Source organism: Columba livia, chromosome 2 (assembly GCF_036013475.1).
Source record: "Columba livia isolate bColLiv1 breed racing homer chromosome 2, bColLiv1.pat.W.v2, whole genome shotgun sequence".
NCBI lineage: Eukaryota > Metazoa > Chordata > Aves > Columbiformes > Columbidae > Columba > Columba livia.
Genome location: NC_088603.1, coordinates 46387590 through 46407284, shown reverse-complemented (window position 1 = coordinate 46407284; position 19695 = coordinate 46387590). Strand labels below are relative to the sequence as shown.

At 40.9% G+C, this 19695-nt stretch overlaps 1 protein-coding gene across 4 annotated transcripts in view; it reads left to right on the top strand.

The window, feature by feature from the left end:
- CPNE4 (copine 4) overlaps positions 1 to 19695 on the top strand; it is a 283195-nt gene that overhangs the window by 146956 nt on the left and 116544 nt on the right. For all 4 annotated transcript variants that reach the window (XM_065051707.1, XM_065051708.1, XM_065051709.1 and 1 more), the window contains exon 3: positions 10306 to 10485. In XM_065051707.1, the coding sequence (XP_064907779.1) occupies positions 10306 to 10485 (180 nt within the window). The remainder of the gene's footprint in view (positions 1 to 10305; positions 10486 to 19695) is intronic.

Below are 19695 nucleotides of genomic sequence, written 5' to 3'. Positions count from 1 at the left end.
CATCTGTATGGGGAAAAGGAGTCAAGTAATCAATACAAACTTTGATAAAAACCCATCCCTTCTTGCACAAAAATAGCCAGCAAAACTGTGTTTCTCCCTACAAGCAGACTGAAAACGAGCAACCAAATAACAATGAAATTGAAATTTCCTCAGTGAAGGCCCATATTCCCAAGGCTCACTTTCTAATCTGTGGGGAAAACTGTGTGGAGAATACATGGCTCTGAAGAGCTTTCAAACGGCTACATAGTGCTCTGACTTTTAGACTGCTGCCGGGTGCTGCACGGCTTGCTAGCATGTTGTGGCTAGTCTAGAGTGGAGCTAAATGGTATAATATTGTGAATATTTTTGCTGCCACTTTGAAGGACCAGTCTTGTCCTCTACGAAAACCTGTGTCCTCAGGCACATGTAAATTAAGAACATTCAGTTGAAGCTCTCAACATCAAATGAAGGTTGGGGAATAATAAATGGCAGTTGTTACAGTATTTGAACATCTGGGCTGTATTTGGAATATAAAGTAAAGGAAGATTTAGCATCCAGGTTTCAAGGCTCAGCTTTGAGGTGGTATTCAAGAGTTTTCACTGAAAAATGATTTATTTTTTTTTCTTTCCAGTGTAATCACATCTGAGTGGGTTACAGCACCTTATCACATGAGGTGATGTGGGTCATTATCTCTTGTGCCAATGTTTGCTGAGTACTTGTTAAATATGTGGGAAGCACAGCAAATGGATATCTCCTGCCACTGAGCAATTTCTGTGAGATTTTTCTGCAGTACTTATGGCTGGGTCAGGATGTGTTGACTGCCTCAGAAGGAGCACCTTTTAGTACCAAAGTTTCTATAGCTGCCAATTTTATGATTGTTAAGGCTCTGAAGGTTTCACCACAATAAGATCAAGAGCATTGATGTAATTCCATTTACTGACTGAACCGTGTAGCAGGAATAGCATAATCATTGCTTGTCTCTATTTAATGACTCTGCAGGAGGTAAACTGGTGCAGACGAGAGCGCAAGCACTCGGATTACTGCCTGCTCCGAAACACAACTCAGTCCATGGCCATATTCACCCTGGAAGGGGTGGCTTCCAGAATATTGTCTCCTTGTGTGAAGGGAGCCTCAGGGAGTTTGCTGGGCATCCCCACTAGGAGAGTGTGTGTGGGGACGGGCGGGGGCGTTCAATCTCTTTTTAAAGCTTTAACTCACACTCATCCATTTCAGCCAGGTATTAATGCAAAAGGCAGCTCTTGAGCTGTTGTAATTAGCTGTTTATGACAGCTGGCAGTAAAATCAGAGGGACAGTAGAAACTCATGTGGAACAGAAATCTGCTCAAAACCCTTCTGGAAGGGGAGCAAACAGATTTTGGAGATAAGAACAGAGGGGTCCTCAGGCACCTTTGAAAAATCTCCTGTCAATGACGCTATCATCACAGCACATCATCAGCACAGAGGCTCCTATGTGAAGATGGAGCCATACGCTCCCCTCAGCTGACGAAGAGCATCAAAGGTCTGGCACAGCATTTACACTAAGCTGTACCTTCCATTGGGGAGGACTGTCTCACATATTGATATTACACTCCAAAGCATTGTGTGTACCTCAAGTTAGGTAAATGATGTGCTTTTCAGTTTCACTGAAACATTGTGCAACTGGTTCTTCAAAACTGGCTTGAATATCCACAGTGCAGCAGCTGGTACAAGAAGTATTGTCCTTTATAGCCTGAGGTCAATGGATGTGAAAAGCCTCATGTTTTACAGTTTTTACGTACGGAAGAAGTTCTGCAATTAGGTTCAGAGAAGCTGCAGCATTTATATTTGTCCTCAGTTAAAATTTCAGGGCCGGAGTTCTTTGCTCTTCCATGTTTTATGCCAAATCATAATTCACGGGAGCCAAATTAAAATTGCCACCCATGTTTTCCTTTCCTTTCCTTTCCTTCCTTTCCTTTCCTTTCCTTTCCTTTCCTTTCCTTTCCTTTCCTTTCCTTTCCTTTCCTTTCCTTTCCTTTCCTTTCCTTTCCTTTCCTTTCCTTTCCTTTCCTTTCCTTTCCTTTCCTTTCCTTTCCTTTCCTTTCCTTTCCTTTCCTTTCCTTTCCTTTCCTTTTCCTTTCCTTTCCTTTCCTTTCCTTTCCTTTCCTTTCCTTTCCTTTCCTTTCCTTTCCTTTCCTTTCCTTTCCTTTCCTTTCCTTTCCTTCCTTTCCTTTCCTTTCCTTTCCTTTCCTTTCCTTTCCTTTCCTTTCCTTTCCTTTCCTTTCCTTTCCTTTCCTTTCCTTTCCTTTCCTTTCCTTTCCTTTCCTTTCCTTTCCTTTCCTTTCCTTTCCTTTCCTTTCCTTTCCTTTCCTTTCCAGCCTGGACTGACCAGGCAGTGAGGCAAAGCCTTTGCAGATGCTGCAGTCGGGGGTTTCCTCCTTTCCAGGCGAGGAGCTTCCCTGGGGAGCTGGTGTCAGCTCGGGAGTTCCCCAGCCCCTCTGCCCGTCGGTGCTTCCCCTGTCGGGCGGCAGACGGAGCAGTCAGGGCAGCGCCGGCAGCCGAGCTGAGACAGTGAGTGGTTGGAGAGGCCAGGGCGGGTGGAGGATCAGCAGGTGACGTGTGCGCACACACGTTTGGCGCTTGGGCCTCACTTCTACACGAGCGCAGTGTGACCCAGAGGCACATGGGTGCCGGGGTCCTGGTGACCCTTCCTGGCCTTACGCACGGCGTGGTGGGACTGGCATCCCTGTGCCGCCGGTGCTGTGGCGCTGCATTTGTGTGTCGAGCAAAATGAAGAGTCCGCATGTCATTTTAGGGCATTTCTTATGGTCAGGAAAGGTGGAGTCGCATGGTGGGACATGGTTTCAGTCTGTTTCTCTGGGGCAGTGCCTATTTTGTAATTTATAGAAACCAGGACACAGAGGGAACTGTAATAAATAGCCAGTAGCCTGTGGCTAAGACGGTCCCTGGTGGTGTGAGGGACTGGAGTTTGTGTTTCTGGTCTGAATCAGAGCAGAGACCTCGGTCTGAACCTCTGATGTCCAGGAGGAGCAGCTGGGCTGTTCTCAAACCCTTCCAGGCAACAGTTTCCTTAGACCCCTGTGGCTGACAAAGCCGCCAGACTTCTTGTCTAACCAGTTCATGTTCCAGAGACACGCTCTTTCCCTGGAAAATGTCTGACCCTCTTTGTGCTTATAGGCACACAGCAGGTGTGACTCATCCCCTGTGTTAAACCACATGTGCTAGATGTAATTTTTTGCTGGGTCTGTAGATATTAGGTGCTTTACAGTTTACTGCTAGACCAAATTAGCCTTTTATTCCTTCATAAAAAATACTTTTTTTTAAAAATTGTGATTTAATATTTTAAGCATTTTAATGTTAATATTTAATATTATGCAATAATATATTAGCATAAATTAATTATTATTAATATAAATATGTTAATATTTACTGTTTTACATGGTGGTTTTAATATTTTATGTGCTTCTAATTCTTTTATTTGGGAGGGGCTTTTAAAAATATTGTTAGTAGGAAATATAGTGGGTCAGAATCGACCCAGATTGCCTCAATGTCATCCAACTAAAACTGTCACAGAATCATGGTAGAATGAGTCTCTCGTCACCGACAAATGCAGATAGAGTCCCATCTACAATGTTATCAGGAAGGCAATTAGAGATCCAAGGGGATTACATGAAAGTCTCTCAACAAAGTAACAATTTTAATCTGTTTGCTTCATTGCAGTCCACACAGTGATTAAAAATTATTGCTTTAGCCCAAAAGATTTGGGTTTTGTGATATTAGGCTGAGAAGATGCAGTGTGCTCTAACTCCCAGAGCTGATTAAATGAAATAAAGGCATTTCTTTCGAGAACAGAGTAAACTAAAAGCAAGTATCTAGTACATTCAGGGACGGTGTGAGTATGCATTAGTGCATTAGTTGAGCACTTGCTTTTTTTCTTTCATATCTGAGCTTTCCTAACTGACAGTGAGTGGGGGTGATACCTTTGCACTTTCCAGTATCTTTATGCAACCTAGAAGGCTTAGACTTTATGAGGAGGTTGATGACGACAACTGCACGTGGTCGTAAAGCTAAAGGGGAGTGTTGTAGCTTCCCCAGAGATGTCTTGTGTTCCAGAAAACTAGGGATTCCCTTGGTATAAGGGTTCCCAAGCAGTTTAGGTCCTGCTTTCTTCATACTGAGGATTGAGCATCACTCTTTCCCATTGCAGCTGTAACTATCTGTTCAGCTCCTGAATAACATTGCTGAGACCTGCCTGCCACTAGTTCTTAGCCTGTGTTGCACCCGTATTTTTTTGCAGGTTTTCTAACTGTGAGATTTTGGTGTTGCTCAGATGGACTCTGAAATCTGAAATACTGTCTGGGAGTCTGCCAAGGATCGGGATAGGTCCTCAAGTGCAAATATTGAGTGCCTGTCTGTGCAGTGGCTGTTCTAACTACATCATATCGTTTTTGAGTCAATGAGATAAGCTATATGCAAGTAGCCGTCAACAGTCATATTTCTCTCTTCTTTGAAAAGCTATGAGTATATAAGGCAAACTCAATCCAGGAACTTCTCAAAGAATTTATATTTTATAAATTGTGTATTTCCTGCTTCAGAGCAATGAAAAGCAACAGAGAAACTAAATAACTAAGCAGAGCACAGTCAGTGGCCCTGAACAAAGAAATGGGTTTTCTTAATGAAGAACTTTTCTACTAAGAAGTAATAATACCTGTTTTACTGTAATTCCAGTAGTTTAGACTGCAGCCCATTGAAGCCTCAGCTGTTTCTATGTATCAGTTTTCCAGTGCTTGAAATTGGGTCTTCATAGTTGTGACTTGGAGGTTTACAAGCTATCTAATATTTATGTCACATAAATAAAAGAAACTACTTGTGGATAATTTCCAGACTGTTCACGTTAAATGCTGCTCTTCCAGCCAACCTGCTGCCAAAAGGCTTTTGCCAACATTGACAAGATTGTGCTTAACTTTGAGTTCTACAGCCTAAAAAGAGTTAAATACCTATTGGTTTCTTCTCACTGTTTTCAAACATCAATTAAGCAGAAAACAAGGGCTATAAATTATGGTGACCTTTGCAATGACTTTTCATTTGTGGAGTAGAAATGTGATGGTATGAAAGCACTGTTAATAATAAAAAAAAATTAATAACTTCCTCAGGAGCTGCCAAGCAAAGTGTAAATTGCTTTCTGCTTGGCATCAAATTTTCATATAAGGTACTGTATCATGGAAATTTTTAGTCTTGTTAAAATTCAGATGACCTAAAAATAATGCTACTCCTTCACCTCTGTACATTTTGTCATCTCAGCTGACAAATGTGATTTTTCCAGATTTAATCAGAATTTTATGGTGACTTCTACTGAAAATACAGCCTGGTGGTTTTCCCCTGTTGGCCTGTAAAATGTGTAGGGAACAGTGGCTTTATTTGCTGGTCTGAGAACTTGCTAAAAATGTAACAGCCACAAAAAGCACGCTCTGGGCTGAATAGCAGTACCTGCTTTCTATTTAATGGAATTTGCATGTTTATAGCTTTTCAACTAGTTTTTAAAAACACTTAAGGAAATGCAGCACCAGTATAACTTTTCAGACAATAGTTCTGTAGACCAAAGATTTTCCTTAGTTCATGAGACAACTGTATCATTCTTGACTATAGCATTGCTAGGTTATTTCATAAGCCTGATTAAAAATTCCCCCAAAGAATTGTCCTTTTGGTGAGCAGATAGTGAATTCTCCACAGTCCTTTAACTCTTGGCTGCTCTTCACCTCAAAGATATCAAGTAACAACCAATGAAAATGCGTTGCTTTTGTGCTAGTTATGTGTTTGCTAGAAATAGTACCAGTTATCTGTGTGGGACACTCAGCTCTCCACACAGCTGATCTGTGCGAAACACTGAAGCGTGGCCTTGATGTGAAGAGCTTCAGGTCCTGTAGATAATTTCCATTTCCCTGGTTTCCAAGGGCATCCTGTGTTTATGATCACTTGAAAGTCTGAGATACCAGGTGACAGTGAGCTTCTACCTAATCCTTGTTCATCCTTGTATATACAAAAGCTTCTATTTCCATCTAATTTTGATAGAAGAATAAAAATTCTCCCTCAGGCTGTTTTTTTCCTCAACTTCACTTTTGAACTAATGGCGGAAGATGGAGAGGACATCCTCAGCCCATACTTTAACTGTTGAATTACTTCTTTGTTAGTGAAATTTTAGCTAGGATGAAGAATTGCTTCCTCACTGAAATTACCATGTGTTTATCACAGTTCTGCAAAGATCACTGCTTTTCAGTAGCTCACAAGACAAAAGATGCATTTTATGAAAAGATGAATTTTAGTATTTGTTCATCTGTCTTTTGAGCTTCCTTTCATTTGATGCTGCCTGACTGCAAAGACAGTTTTGCTGTTCTTCAGCAGTGATGGTGGGTCAATAGGAAAGCAGACGAAAATTTCTGTTAACTGTTCATCCACAGTGAGCAGTACAAAGAAAAAACAACTTTCAAACCCAACTTCCAGCTCCCTCAGAGTTTGATGGGAGAATTCAGAAGGCCCAAAGCAACAAGTCCTTTTCTATATTTTAATTCCTGCTGTTGAGATGGTGCTTTACACTGTGAAGGCCTACTTTGGTGTCTATATGTCATTCATAGTTCCCCAAGGGGAAGCTCACAGCGTGGCTGCATCCAGATGGGCCTGCCAAGTAATCCTGGCTGCTCAGTGGGGTGCCACCTTCTGTGGAGTGACAATGGCCTAAAGAGATGAAGAGGGAAAGCAGCGTGAGTCCATCCCAGGGGTTGAAGATGCAAGTCCTTTTCTCTGTATAAATTGTCCTTGAAGGGAAAGTGCAGGTAAATCTGTACCATGAAGCAGATGTTCGGATCGTGGTGTCAGCTGCAGCACTGCTCTTTTTGAGGTCAGTTTTAACTGTTGACACAGCCCAAAGGTGCGTGTAACTGTCAAGTGTTTCTTTTGAAAATTCATTCTGCTTTAATAAATTGGAGAAATTCCTTGTTCTAGCGAAGTCCAGAAATAGCAGATGGCTCATATGTCAGGCATCAGCAAATCCCAAAGCTGTGGGCATGACCCCTGTCCATGTTCTGTTGAGAAATCTACCTGCTTTCAAGATTAGGTTGCCCAGGAGTTTTGTGTTTTCTGTAACAAGCCCGAAAGTGTAAGTTCCATTTGCTTATAACATATTGTTGTTGAACTTAAAAGCTCTCTTCTGCAAAATTAATGGAAATTTACTGTGATTGCTTGTGTTCTGTGTTGTGTTTTGGAGAGCATTCAAGCTAAGAAGTTCTAACTTCCTGAATATTCAATTGATGGGACTGGGTAAAGCCAAATTGTGTTTTTGTTAAGCATTTGAGCCTTCATCATCTCTGCAAGTGGAAGTGCTGTTATGGACTTTGGGTGACAATGGGATTAAAGACATATGGCATGAAGTCGTCATCTTGTCAGACTGCTGTGGACCTGTGTTTAGGGTTACCATGGCACAGGCCACCAGATTTTGCTTGAAATGAAACAGATCCTGCAGGCAGTTGGATAAGTGGCTGTGGTCAAACACAAGTCAGCCTGTTGGTTTGTTTTTTTTAAGTGTCTGCAGCACTGTAGGTAATTACCTTCTTCATGATTATCAGCATGAAACTGCACCTAGCAATAATATTCTCACCATGTTTCATGCTTAGCCAGCATATCTAAAGAGACAGTTAAGGCTTTACAATTGCATATGAGATCAGGAATATTTGAGAAAGAACAGCCTCTGGTGAGTGGCAGAAGTTAAATAGAGCTGGTACCTTGTGTTATACAGCATCTTTTAACCTAGAGAATTCTGTGAGGGTTGGTGAATTTATTCAGCTGTTCTGTTCACCACTGCTTTGTTGTCATGAGTCAGTTAAGCTGGTTACCAGTGCTTGGCCCTGCTGCATAGTAATCAAAGCAGGGAATGGAGCTGGGATTCCCATGCTGAGGACCCTGCCGGGCTTTCTAGCCAAAGAGTAGAGTGACTGTGAAATACTCTCACAAAGCAAACTGGAGACAAGGTAGACTAATAGGGCTAATGCTATTGCATGCTGCTGACTGCTGAGAGAGGTATGAAGAATTTTATATTGCTTGTGTAGCTGTTGGCAATGCTCCTCTCCATACAGATTTTTCTCGTGCAGTCCCATGTTCTGACATGCTGACTTGATGTATCATCTCAATAATGTGGGAAGACTGGGGAAATTCAGTGAAATGGCATTCACTGTCTGTCAAGGGAAGGATGTCAGTCAATCACAGACTGGAAAAAGCAAACAGTGTCTTATCGCTATGTGAGACTGAAATTCATAATGTCCCTTTGTGCAGACCTCTGCCTCCATTTTCAGGCACTTCACTCCTTTGAACAGTTACATATTTAACTTGTGTTGAGGACAAGTGTACATCTTGCTGCATTTCACAGTGGAGAACCATTTCCCCACATTCCAACAGCAAATTAGAGATGAGGAGAAACAATAACAGAAACTTTTGTTGTTGTCTGAGGAGATCTGCCATACTGATGAAGCAATTAAAATGACACCATTAAATTAACAGAATTACACATCTACTAGAAATGAGTTTAGGAGATTGTTGTGACTATGAAGAAAATTTTAAAACTGATCATTCAAATGTTTTCATTATTGGATCTTCTGATTCCCTGTTTCAAGAGATGATAAATGGATCAAATCAATTTCCACTTAGAAGAGATTTCAGGGACAACACACTGAACTGACTGGTCATCTGACACAGGGAATATTTCATGGTGTAGCAGTAATGGTGATTTCAAATCACATTGATTGTAGGTGAAGATCGAAGTTTTTGAGGTAGACTAAGCACCCGAGTGAAGGCAACTGGTATCCTTTTTCACTTATTGTATTCTTATTATACTTTGCATCACTGTTGTCAGAACCAACATCTCCAGCTAGACTAAGTAAAGAGCTTAAGAATTGAATTTGTAAGTAATGCTGTTTTCCTTTTTGTGATGGTCTTGTCTTGGCATAGTCAGAGCACATTGACACAGCTGTGTGAGGAGACAGACAGCAATGGTAGCACTGGTTTGCATCTGCTCCATCGCTGGTAGCATCTGTTTGAAGATTAACTAAAGGATTTCAGCTGTTAGAGCTGTCAATCTAACACCTTTGACGAGCACTAAAATAAATCTGTGCTATGAAGAATTGCTCGCGTTTTTTTCCCTTGCTTTTGATTTACTTGACTCTTTGTGCCCTTGCCGATAACTACTAGCGAGGCTAATGCATTATAAACTCTAAAAAGTGAAGCAAGCGGCTGTCATTTTTTGCACAACAGATGTTCCTGGTCAGGAATCAGACAAAGGATCTCATCCCTCTTCCTCTGAGCAATTTCATTTTTCTGTTCTGTGGCACTCCAGCCACCTCCTGTCTAGTGACTGACGTGCCCAAGTCCTACTTCATTTTATGATCAGCTCCTTTAATCTCAGAATTATTAGAGTTTTTTTTTCTGTATCTGAGCAAAGAGTGGAAAAAGGAAATTGCTTTATTGTTTACAGGGTCACCAATAATGCATCATAATGAAAAGTAGCAAAGGCTTCTTGAAAAATGGGAAAACCAAAACCTACGTTTTAGGGGAACTGGAAAGTTCTCTATGAGCACTTTTTTTTAAGAAATAGCAATCTAGATTTGATGATGTTTCTTTAGCAGTTGTAAGGCTTGGGTAGGGATAAGCAGTGTATAATCCATCAGATTCTTGTAATGAAACTTAGCGAGGTGGAAAAATTGATATATTTTTAAGAAAAGTTGTTTGCTATGGATCCAGTTCTCCACTCCTTAATCATGAAAGTTGTCCAAAATGAGTAATTACTGAGGTTTTTCCTTGCTTTTCCATTTAGTTTGATAAAACTGTATTGCTCTGCTGCTGTTCTGTAGTGATGGATGGGGACTGCTGGTGATGTCAGTTCTATAGTTACTCTATAGTTAATTGCCCAGTGATTAGCCTAGCACAGAAGACAGCTGTTTTGCCTATGCACAGCTCCCAACTCAGCCCCCTGACTGATCAAGTATACCCACCAGGGAGCAGTCATTGCTCACCCTGCAAAGGATGCTGCAGGCTGTGTCCTGTGGTCCTACCAATATCTTTCAAAGATTTGTTAGAAGAGAGATGCAAGGGGAGTTGGCCATATCGTATGCATGTGGCCAGCCCTGCGCAGAAATGGCAGCTGCCACCGCTCATACAAATAGTTGTGTCTGTGGCCACAGTCACAGCTGTCAGTCCTGATAAATTAGCAAACTGTATTTGAGGAGCTCATTGCAGTCCATCACTGGGACAAAGAGAAACCACTCATATGACCTCTTTTCCATTTGACAGGTTGACAGGACAGAAGTGATTCGAACCTGTATAAATCCCATCTTCTCCAAGCTGTTCACCGTGGACTTCTATTTTGAAGAGGTGCAGCGGTTGCGGTTTGAAGTCCATGACATTAGCAGCAATCACAATGGGCTGAAGGAAGCAGATTTTCTTGGTGGCATGGAGTGCACTCTGGGACAAGTAGGTATCGCTCCCATTTTCACCCTTCGTCTCTCATCTTTTGTATGTAAATAAAATATATTGCTTTGTTAAATGACTGATGGATGAGATTTGTCATTCATGACAAAATCCTTAATCAGTGTTTTGAACGGGATAATTAGGAACTTCTGCAGGCTTGATTTACTGCTGTATTATAGCTTTAAGTCAGCCAGTGCTACAGGAAACTGAGTGTCAGTGATTGGCCTTGTACAGTAAGAACACAGGCTCATTACACTAGCGTTGAGAAATAAACTGATTGGGGAGAAAGTTACTGTTCCTAACGTTATATGAGATTTCAAGCAAGTTCCAATTCCAAGGAATGCTGACAAATAAACTTTATACACATAGGGTAGTGCCCGGTGATGTGGCAAATAGAGATATAGGGTTGGATTCATTCTCCTGACTCTTGGTCATCCAAAAATTGAGTGTCTAGCCTGCTACTCTTCTGATTTCCATCTTTAGTTCAGTGGAGAGAAACAAACAGTTCTAGCAGTTGATTCATTCCACCTGAGACACCCATCCTAGATTAGGATAAATTGCCTTCAGGAGATACCTGTCTTTCTCCATTAGTTATCAAGAGTCTAGACAGCTGGCTTAGAATAGATACCTAAATTTTCAGATGACTAAATTTAAGAGTGATGAGTCCTACCCCCAGGATCGATATCTAGAAGTTGTCAGAGCCAGGTCCACAGTGAATTCCTATACTGCTCACTGGTAGCATGCTACAGTGTCTCAGGTATCACAGTTTAGTTCTAACTAACAGACTTTTTGTTATGTCGGGTCTTGTAGCACAGATCTCAGCTCTGTCCATAATGGCAACACCAAGGATGGTCCCAGTCTCACTGAGCTGAGAGTAAATTGACTCCTAACTCTGTGGTGTGGTCTCTGTGATGAGAGCAAGCAGTTCTTTCATTCAGATTACCCGTTGCAGTTCTTCCATGTAAGTTTGTAGCCTGAGCATGGTGGCTTGGCATGGAAGATTCTGCAAAGCTTTTGTTTCCTCTTTTCTTACCTTTTGTTGTTGCTTCTTCAGCCCCACTGCACACAAATCCCTTTGTTTTTCTTCCCAAAGCCATTGGGCCAAACGTGCTGAAAGAGGAGAGGTCTTCTCAGTGAGAGAATTAATATGAAATATAAGTATTTAATAACTTGAAAGCTCAACATGAAGATATCAGTATTTAGGGTATTTACAGTGCACAATAAAGTCTGTTCTTCATGACAGACTTTTCATGGCCTTAATCAATAAAAATAGGCTATCCTGTAACACCAAGGAGAGTGAGAAAGAAAGAAAAAAGTTATTACAATGTTCTTCTTGCTTAATTGGCTTGAAAATGAAGGGAAAAAATGTCATTGCTGCTGCCTGTAACATAAATGTCTTTATAATGATTTGATCTCTATAAATAGCACACAGCTGGGTTTGTTGCAGTGTAATTTTAATGGTAACCAAGAAAAATAATAACAGTGTGAAATCTATTCACAGTAATGTAGTCTTGAGCTCTCTGATCTTGTATTTAGATGCTTTTGGTGGGTTCCTCCCTCCTCCCACCTTCTGTTTCTTTTATTTATTTATTTGTTTATTTTAATTTCACATAATTCCTCAACTGATTTAAAATCCCAAAATGTTAGCGCTGGAATTACCATCCAGGAAGAGCCATGATTGGGAGTCCGGTGATGAAAATCCTGAAGCACAAGCTGTACATGTGGAGCGTACACTCATGCTCAAATGTTTAGTATAATTACTGCATTTTTTAAATGATTATAATAGAACCATGGCTTTTCTTGAGATAATTTTGACATGAATTGTTGCTCTACATCATTTTAATGCCTGAGTGAAACGTGATTTTGTGTGAGAGTGTGTGCCTGGCTATTAATTCACTTTCCCATTGCAAGCAGGTTTTATCTGAGACATCCAGGCAAGCTCCAGATATTTAGCCATAGTCTGAAATACTTATTCCCTGCCCGCCTACATAAATGTGTCAACTTGTGCTCTTTTAGGTAATAGTTGATCTATAAGAGATTCACCACTACCTGTACCTGTTTGTAGATCATAATTTAGATATGTAGTAAACTTGTAGTAATCTTGCATTTTTTCCCAAATTATGTAATACTCCTACCTCAAATAAAATTAGTACGAATAAATACTGGGAAAAGCAATTGCATTATTAAGCTGAGAGAGAGAAGTAAGTTTCTCTTTCTTCTGATCTATCTGAATCTTAACACGCAGTCTACCCAATAGATACAAGCTTATTTGAAGTTTGGGGTCTTGGATGCGAATGATCACAGAATCACAGAATGTCAGGGATTGAAAGGGACCTCAAAAGATCCTCCAGTCCAATCCCCCCACCGGAGCAGGAACACCTAGATGAATGTGTCCAGGCGGATTTTGAATGTCTCCAGAGAAGGAGACTCCACAACCTCCCTGGGCAGCCTGTTCCAGTGCTCTGTCACCCTCACTGAGAAGAAGTTTCTTCTCAAATTTAAGTGGAACCTCTTGTGTTCCAGTTTGTACCCTTTGGCCCTTGTCCTGTCATTGGTTGTCACTGAGAAGAGCCTGGCTCCATCCTCGTGACACTCACCCTTTATATATTTGTAAACATTAATAAGGTCACCCCTCAGTCTCCTCCAAGCTCAAGACACCCAGCTCCCTCAGCCTTTCCTCATAAGGGAGATGCTCCACTCCCTTCATCATCTTTGTGGCTCTGTGCTGGACTCTCTCCAGCAGTTCCCTGTCCTTCTGGAACTGAGGGGCCTAGAACTGGACACAATATTCTAGATGTGGTCTCACCAGTGAAGAGAACCTCTCTCGACTTACTAACCATCCGCCTTCTAATACACTCCAGGATACCATTGGCTTTCCTGGCCACAAGGGCACAGTGCTGGCTCATGGTTATCCTGCTGTCCACCAGGACCCTGAGGTCCCTTTCCCCTGCACTGCTTTCCAACAGGTTGTTCCCCAGCTTATACTGGAACTGGGGTTGTTCCTACCCAGATGCAAGACTCTACACTTGCCCTTGTTATATTTCATTAATTTTTTCCCCGCCCAACTCTCCAGCCTGTCCAGGTTTTGCTGGATGGCAGCACAGCCTTCTGGCATATCAGCCACTCCTCCCAGCTTGGTGTCATCAGCAAACTTGCTGATAGTATGCTCTATTCCCTCATCCAAGTAATTGATGAATATATTGAATAGTACTGGTCCCAGTACTGACCCTTGAAGGACTCCACTAGATACAGGCCTCCAACTAGACTCTGCCACATTGACCATGACTCTCTGGTTTCTTTCCTTCAGCCACCTCACAGTCCACCTCACTACCTGATCATCCAGACCACACTTCCTCAGTTTAGCTGTGAGGATGCTGTGGGATACTGTGTCAAATGCTTTACTGAAGTCAAAGTAGACCACATCCACTGCTTTGCCATCATCTGTCCACCTGGTTATGTCCTCATAAAAGGTGATGAGGTTGGTTAAATATGACCTCCGCTTGGTGAAGCCATATTGACTGCCCCTAATGACCCTCTTACCCTTGATATGCCTTGAGATGGCACCAGGCATGAGTTGTTCCGTCACCTTTCCAGGGATGGAGGTGAGGCAGACCGGTCTATGGTTACCCAGGTCCTCCTTCTTGCCCTTTTTGAAGACTGGAGTGACATTTGCTTTCCTCCAGTCCTCAGGCACCTCTCCCATTTCCCAAGACTTGGCAAAGATGATGGAGGGTGGTCCAGCAATGAGCTCAGCCAACTCCCTAAGCACACGCAGGTGCATCCCATCTGGACTCATGGATTTATGGATGTCCAGATTACTTAACTGGTCCCTAACCCAGTCCTCATCAACCAAGGCAAACTCCTGCATTGTCCTGACTTCCTCTGGGGCCTCAGCAATACAGGACTCCTCAGGACAGCTTCCAGCAGAGTAGATAGAGACAAAGAAGGCATTCAGTAACTCTGCCTTCTCTGTATCTTCTGTCACCAAGGCACCCACCTCGTTCATCAGTGGGCCTACATTGCCTCTGGTGTTAGTTTTATCTGCTATGTATTTGAAGAAGTTCTTTCTGTTGTCCTTGACCCCTTTCGCAAGGTATAGCTCTAAGGTAGCCTTAGCTTTCCTAGTTGCCTCCCTCCTGTCCTCTGACAACAGCCTTATATTCTTCCCAAGTGGCCAGCCCCTCCTTCCATGATCTGTAAACTCTCCTCTTCCACTCGAGTTTGTCCAGCAGTTCCCCGTTTAACCAAGGAGGCATGGAGCCAACTGCCTCTTCCTATGTGACCTTGTAGGCAGGCCTTACACCACATCCTCACCTACCTCTTCTTCAAGATCCAGGGCCTCAAACCTATTATGGAGGGCAATGTGTTCCTGTGGAAGCTGTTGTTATTAATAGTCCCTTCTCAAATGCTTTAATAAATCTGTGTCTCAAAAGAGTGATAAGGGCGGTGACTTGTAGGCTGTTATATCCTGAACATACACTGTCTAGTAACATCCCACTGAATTTCAGTAAGATATATTTCTTCTGCTCTTGTAGACAAGCCAATTCTGTGTCCCTACTGGTATTAATAAATACTCTGGGCAGCAGCATCCTGGCATGTAATCAGTTATACCTGGATGTGAACAGTAGATGCATCAACAGGCATTTCATGTGCCACAGTATTTAAACAGAGTAGAACAAATGGCTATGGACAGATACCTGCTGGGTGTAATTGTGAAAAGGTCCATGTGCTAAATAGAGACATTTACTTAAAGTGGTTTCTTTTGTCCATCATGCTCAAGAGTTGCTCTTTTAAATAAAACAGAGTTTTTCTTGAAGTAAAGCAGAGTATTTCTTGAAGGGTTTGAGAGGGAGGTTTAGTGTAGGGTTTGGGGAGGATTTTTTGGTATATTTTTAAGTACTAGAAGTCTGTTCCTTCCACTCAGAAAGGCTCTTTTTACATTCTAGTTCACCAGCTTCTTCAGAGTGTCCTGGTAACATGCTGAATTGCAGAATGCTAAAAACCTGTTCTTTACAATTAGAATGATAGATCAAGAAAGCCCTAAATTATTAGAGAATATACCAAAATTGGAAGTTCAAACAAATTCTCCTCAGTTAGTAGCATCATCTTTTTTTTTTTTTCAATTATATGTAGTTTATAAAGGAAACGTAAGGAACTTTACATCAAGAGAAAGTACCATACTCCAACCAATTAAGCTGTCTATGCTGTATTACTTAAATACAGTGGCATTGTTAAATGGTAGTTTAAGATGCATAATTAAAAACTATACATTTAAAAATGTTATTATTTTTCATTTTACAGTTCATTTCTAAGTAACTGCATAAAACTAATGTGTAATAATAATGGTTTTTAGAAGTTAAGTTGTACAATCATACCATAGCTACTTAGGCAAGGAAACTATACTGTGTTGTGTTCGTAACCTCACAAAGATTATTGTGAATCTGAAGCACATTTGTGAAATTATGGGACATTTCAGGGTGTTTTTTTAACCGTTGTCCTCTAAAACACAACAGAGCACGAAACATCCTTTATCCAGACATGTTTGTGAAGTAAGTTATTTGGGTTTTACCTTTGGCTTTGACTTTTTTAGGAATATAGCTATAGAAAGAGAAGATTAATTCTAGCAAAGTTAACATTTCTAGTTTTTACCCTAATTTTAGGGATCTGTGCATGGAATTCCCACCTGGAGGATATTTCTTATCAGAATTTGAGCATGCAACCAGCTTGTTCTAACAAAGTCTGTTAATTTTTGAGTTCAAGGCTGAATCTGGGGAATTTCATCCCACATGAAAGAACTTGGAGGAAGATAGGATTGGGAGACGTGTGTGAGGCTGGAAGTGGAGAATAAACTGTGACAGAGTAGTGGGGGTGTTTCCACTGCACTTCACAAATAGCTGAAGTTGGAAGTTGAGTGCAGTTTACTTGGAATGCCACCCAATGAGGTAGCACAGATGCTTGGGCATGTGTGCTTCCTGTTCAAATCAGAAAGTACTTTAAGTCAGAAGGGACCTCTGGGGTCTCCAGTTCAATCTGCTGTTCGAAACAGATTAGAGCAGGGGCTTGTCCAGTCCCATTTTGAATGTCTTTGAGGATGGAGATCTCACAGCCTCTCTGAGTTTTACCCCAGTGCTTTGTCACCCTCACAACAGCAATGGTTTCCCATCCCTAGGGTTTGCCTACCTCTCTCAGAACCAGAGAAAATAAGAGGCAGAATGAACCGTCTCTCCTGTGTCGTGTGGAAATATTTACAAATACTTGTAGTAGCCTTCAAGTGGGAAAGGAAGTCTTCATTGGCAAACCAAAAGTAAACAAAGCAGGGGTGAGGTAGCCATAGCTGGTCTTGCTTTGGGAGGAAGGGAATAATAGCAGTCTTCTCGAGCTGCTGCTATAGATGACAGCTCTCATCCCTTGGAGCACGGTGCTGGGGTAGAGTGCTGGTTTGCCACTGTGCTTTCCAGTACAACAGAAATGGCTTGGGATGCTCCATCAGCCTCTTCATCTGCCCACTAGTCTTCTGGCTCTTTGATTCACTCTAAATATTGCTGTTCTTTGCATAGACACTGGCAAGCAGAGGCACCCATATAGCTTTGAGTAGTGGTGAGCAGTGAAAACACAAGTAGTAATATTTTAACTGCTATTTTGAGGCAACACTATGTAAAAGTGACTTCTTGCTTTCGTATGGATGCTTTCAGTGCTATCAATCACTTCATCCTTGGTTGTGGTTTTACAGGTGTTGTCTGTAATTTAGGAGAGTAAAGTCCAGTAGGGGCTCAAACTTTTTAATAGGAATTTAGTATCAGGAAGGTGGCTTAGGAACAATTTTTTCCTCTGAAGTTTCACCCAGAGGTCTCAGCCTGATCTTTATGAACTCACAAAAATTATTTCAATGAGTAATCATTTTCTAGACAAGAACTAAAACAACTTCTGTTGCCAAGACATTCTTGGTTACTGCTCATCTCTGCCTGTAACATCATTAGATTATAGGAACCAGTAAAGTTATTATGTCTTAAATGTTGTGAACCATGCCAGCTCTGCAGTGTAGGAATAGCCTTGGTGGCTTTTCTTTCATTACTTACCACAGCTGGTCTTTGCCGTTTTCAAATTTATGATTCCATTCCTTGTTTGGTTTCATTTAATTTATGGAATAAATTTTAAAAGTTTAAATATTGTTACATTTCAGAACTCCCTTACTTACTCAACTAGTAGCACAAGTAAAAAACTGCTGACATGTACATATTTTCCTGCCAAGAACCTTTTCAGGTATTATTTACAGATTTAATATTTCCTGTACATGCATTTGTGCACAAATTATATTGAAAATCTTCCTTCTCTGTAATGAGTATTATTGTTTCTTGTGTGCTTTTAATAATATATGTCATTAGCAGATTATGCACTTGAAAATGCTGACTGATTATTAGTTCCGTTTCAGCCATTGTGAATTCCTTTGCTCTTGAATTGGAGAAAGGCTAAAAGAGCCATGATTGCACCTGAATTAATTAAATTTAAATAGTCTGTGAAATAATATTTCTTTAATAGACTGTTGACTGCTTCTCTGGTGAGAAAGACATAGGACCAGTTTGTTCAAGGTATTTGAATTCCTCAAACTCATTAGATGTCTGTATGGTACCTTAGATACTGTAGGTATCTAAATACCTTTAAATACTTGGCCTTTGATCTCCTCCAAATGAAGTTGCTCAGTTCATTAGTGGGATGAATAATGTACTTTATTAGATATGAATGTCATTTTCTATCAGAGCTGACTCAGAGCACAAGCAAATCATCAGTGCAGCACTCTTCCCTAACTTTCCCTAACCATTTAAACACCTCAGTTATCCCCAGGAAGCTCTTGGTTTGCCATTGCAGCATCATCTCTGAAGCTGGAAGATTTTCAGTTCTAGATGAATCTTGCCAGTCAAAGTTAATGGACTTACTTGTACAGTTTGTACTGCTTTGTTTTTACATACTTTATCTTTTGGTATGAATTCCTTTTTCAGTCTTTAGAAAAGTAATTTAAAATTCAGTTTGCCATTATAATGAGTTGTTATTATTATGACTAATTATAAAAGGGCTGCTACCCTACATACTAATTAAATTCAAACACCTTTTGTGCTATTGATAAGCCATTTCCTGTAATAACTTTATTGCCTTTTGTGATAAGGATATCTTTTTTTCTCAGTGTTCTGTTTTGATTGACTGTTTTCAGGTACAGATATTTAACAAAGACAGGGAGGGGTGTAATCCAACTGTAAATAGACTGCAAGCTGGTCAATACTATAGGGAACAAAAGAAATCTTGAAGAGTGGTGAGTATGGTACAGAAAGTATCACATGCACAGAGAGGATGATTATAGCAGTAAAACTGGCTCTACCAAGAAACAAGAATTCTGTGAGCCGTTAAAAAGAATGAAATGTCCTTCATTATGGACATACACATCTGAACTTGTTCTTTTGCAGGGATTTCTTAGTATCTGTAAAGGGGTGAGCCCACCCCCAAAGGCTTTTCTTCATGAGAGCGGAGTAATGGCACTGGTGTCTATCTGGTCTCTTTTCATGTTGAAATGTAGCATGCTTGATGCATTTTTGACTACCTGCCACCATTCATGGAAATTATTTGGTGGATTTAGAAGTGGCTGGGAGATAGATATCAAGACAGACACAAGTACATCACCGTTCTATAAACCTTGCTTTGTCATAAACCAGGCTAAAGATGACTGTGTGAAGGAGACAGTTTTTACACTGTGAGCCAGAGCTACTTCAGTTCTTCTGCCCTTGCTTAAATTGGTTATTTGCTCACACAGGTGAAATGTTAGTAAAGTCTGTCATATTATTTGTGGGTATTTAGAAGCTTACAGTATTTGACTTACATGGATTAGAGCAAAAGCACACTAATATTTTAATTGACAAGCTTCAAGATATATTTTACAAATGTTGAATCTCCATTTTTCTAGCCACTCTTGTTGTATCATTCTACTTAGAGCAATATCCTGAAAGCATTACAGTCCTTCATTTGGGAGACTACTTATTTTTATGCAAGAAGGGGAGAGCTTAAGAGACCCTGTACTATAACTAGTAAATACTTCTTACATGGTTATGTCCTGAGTTTTACATATCACAGAATCGTTCTCGTTTTCATCACTGAGGATGAAAATTATTTTGGAAACACTGTACTGTCAAATAATTTGAATTGTATATTATAAGATCCGTGCACCAACTT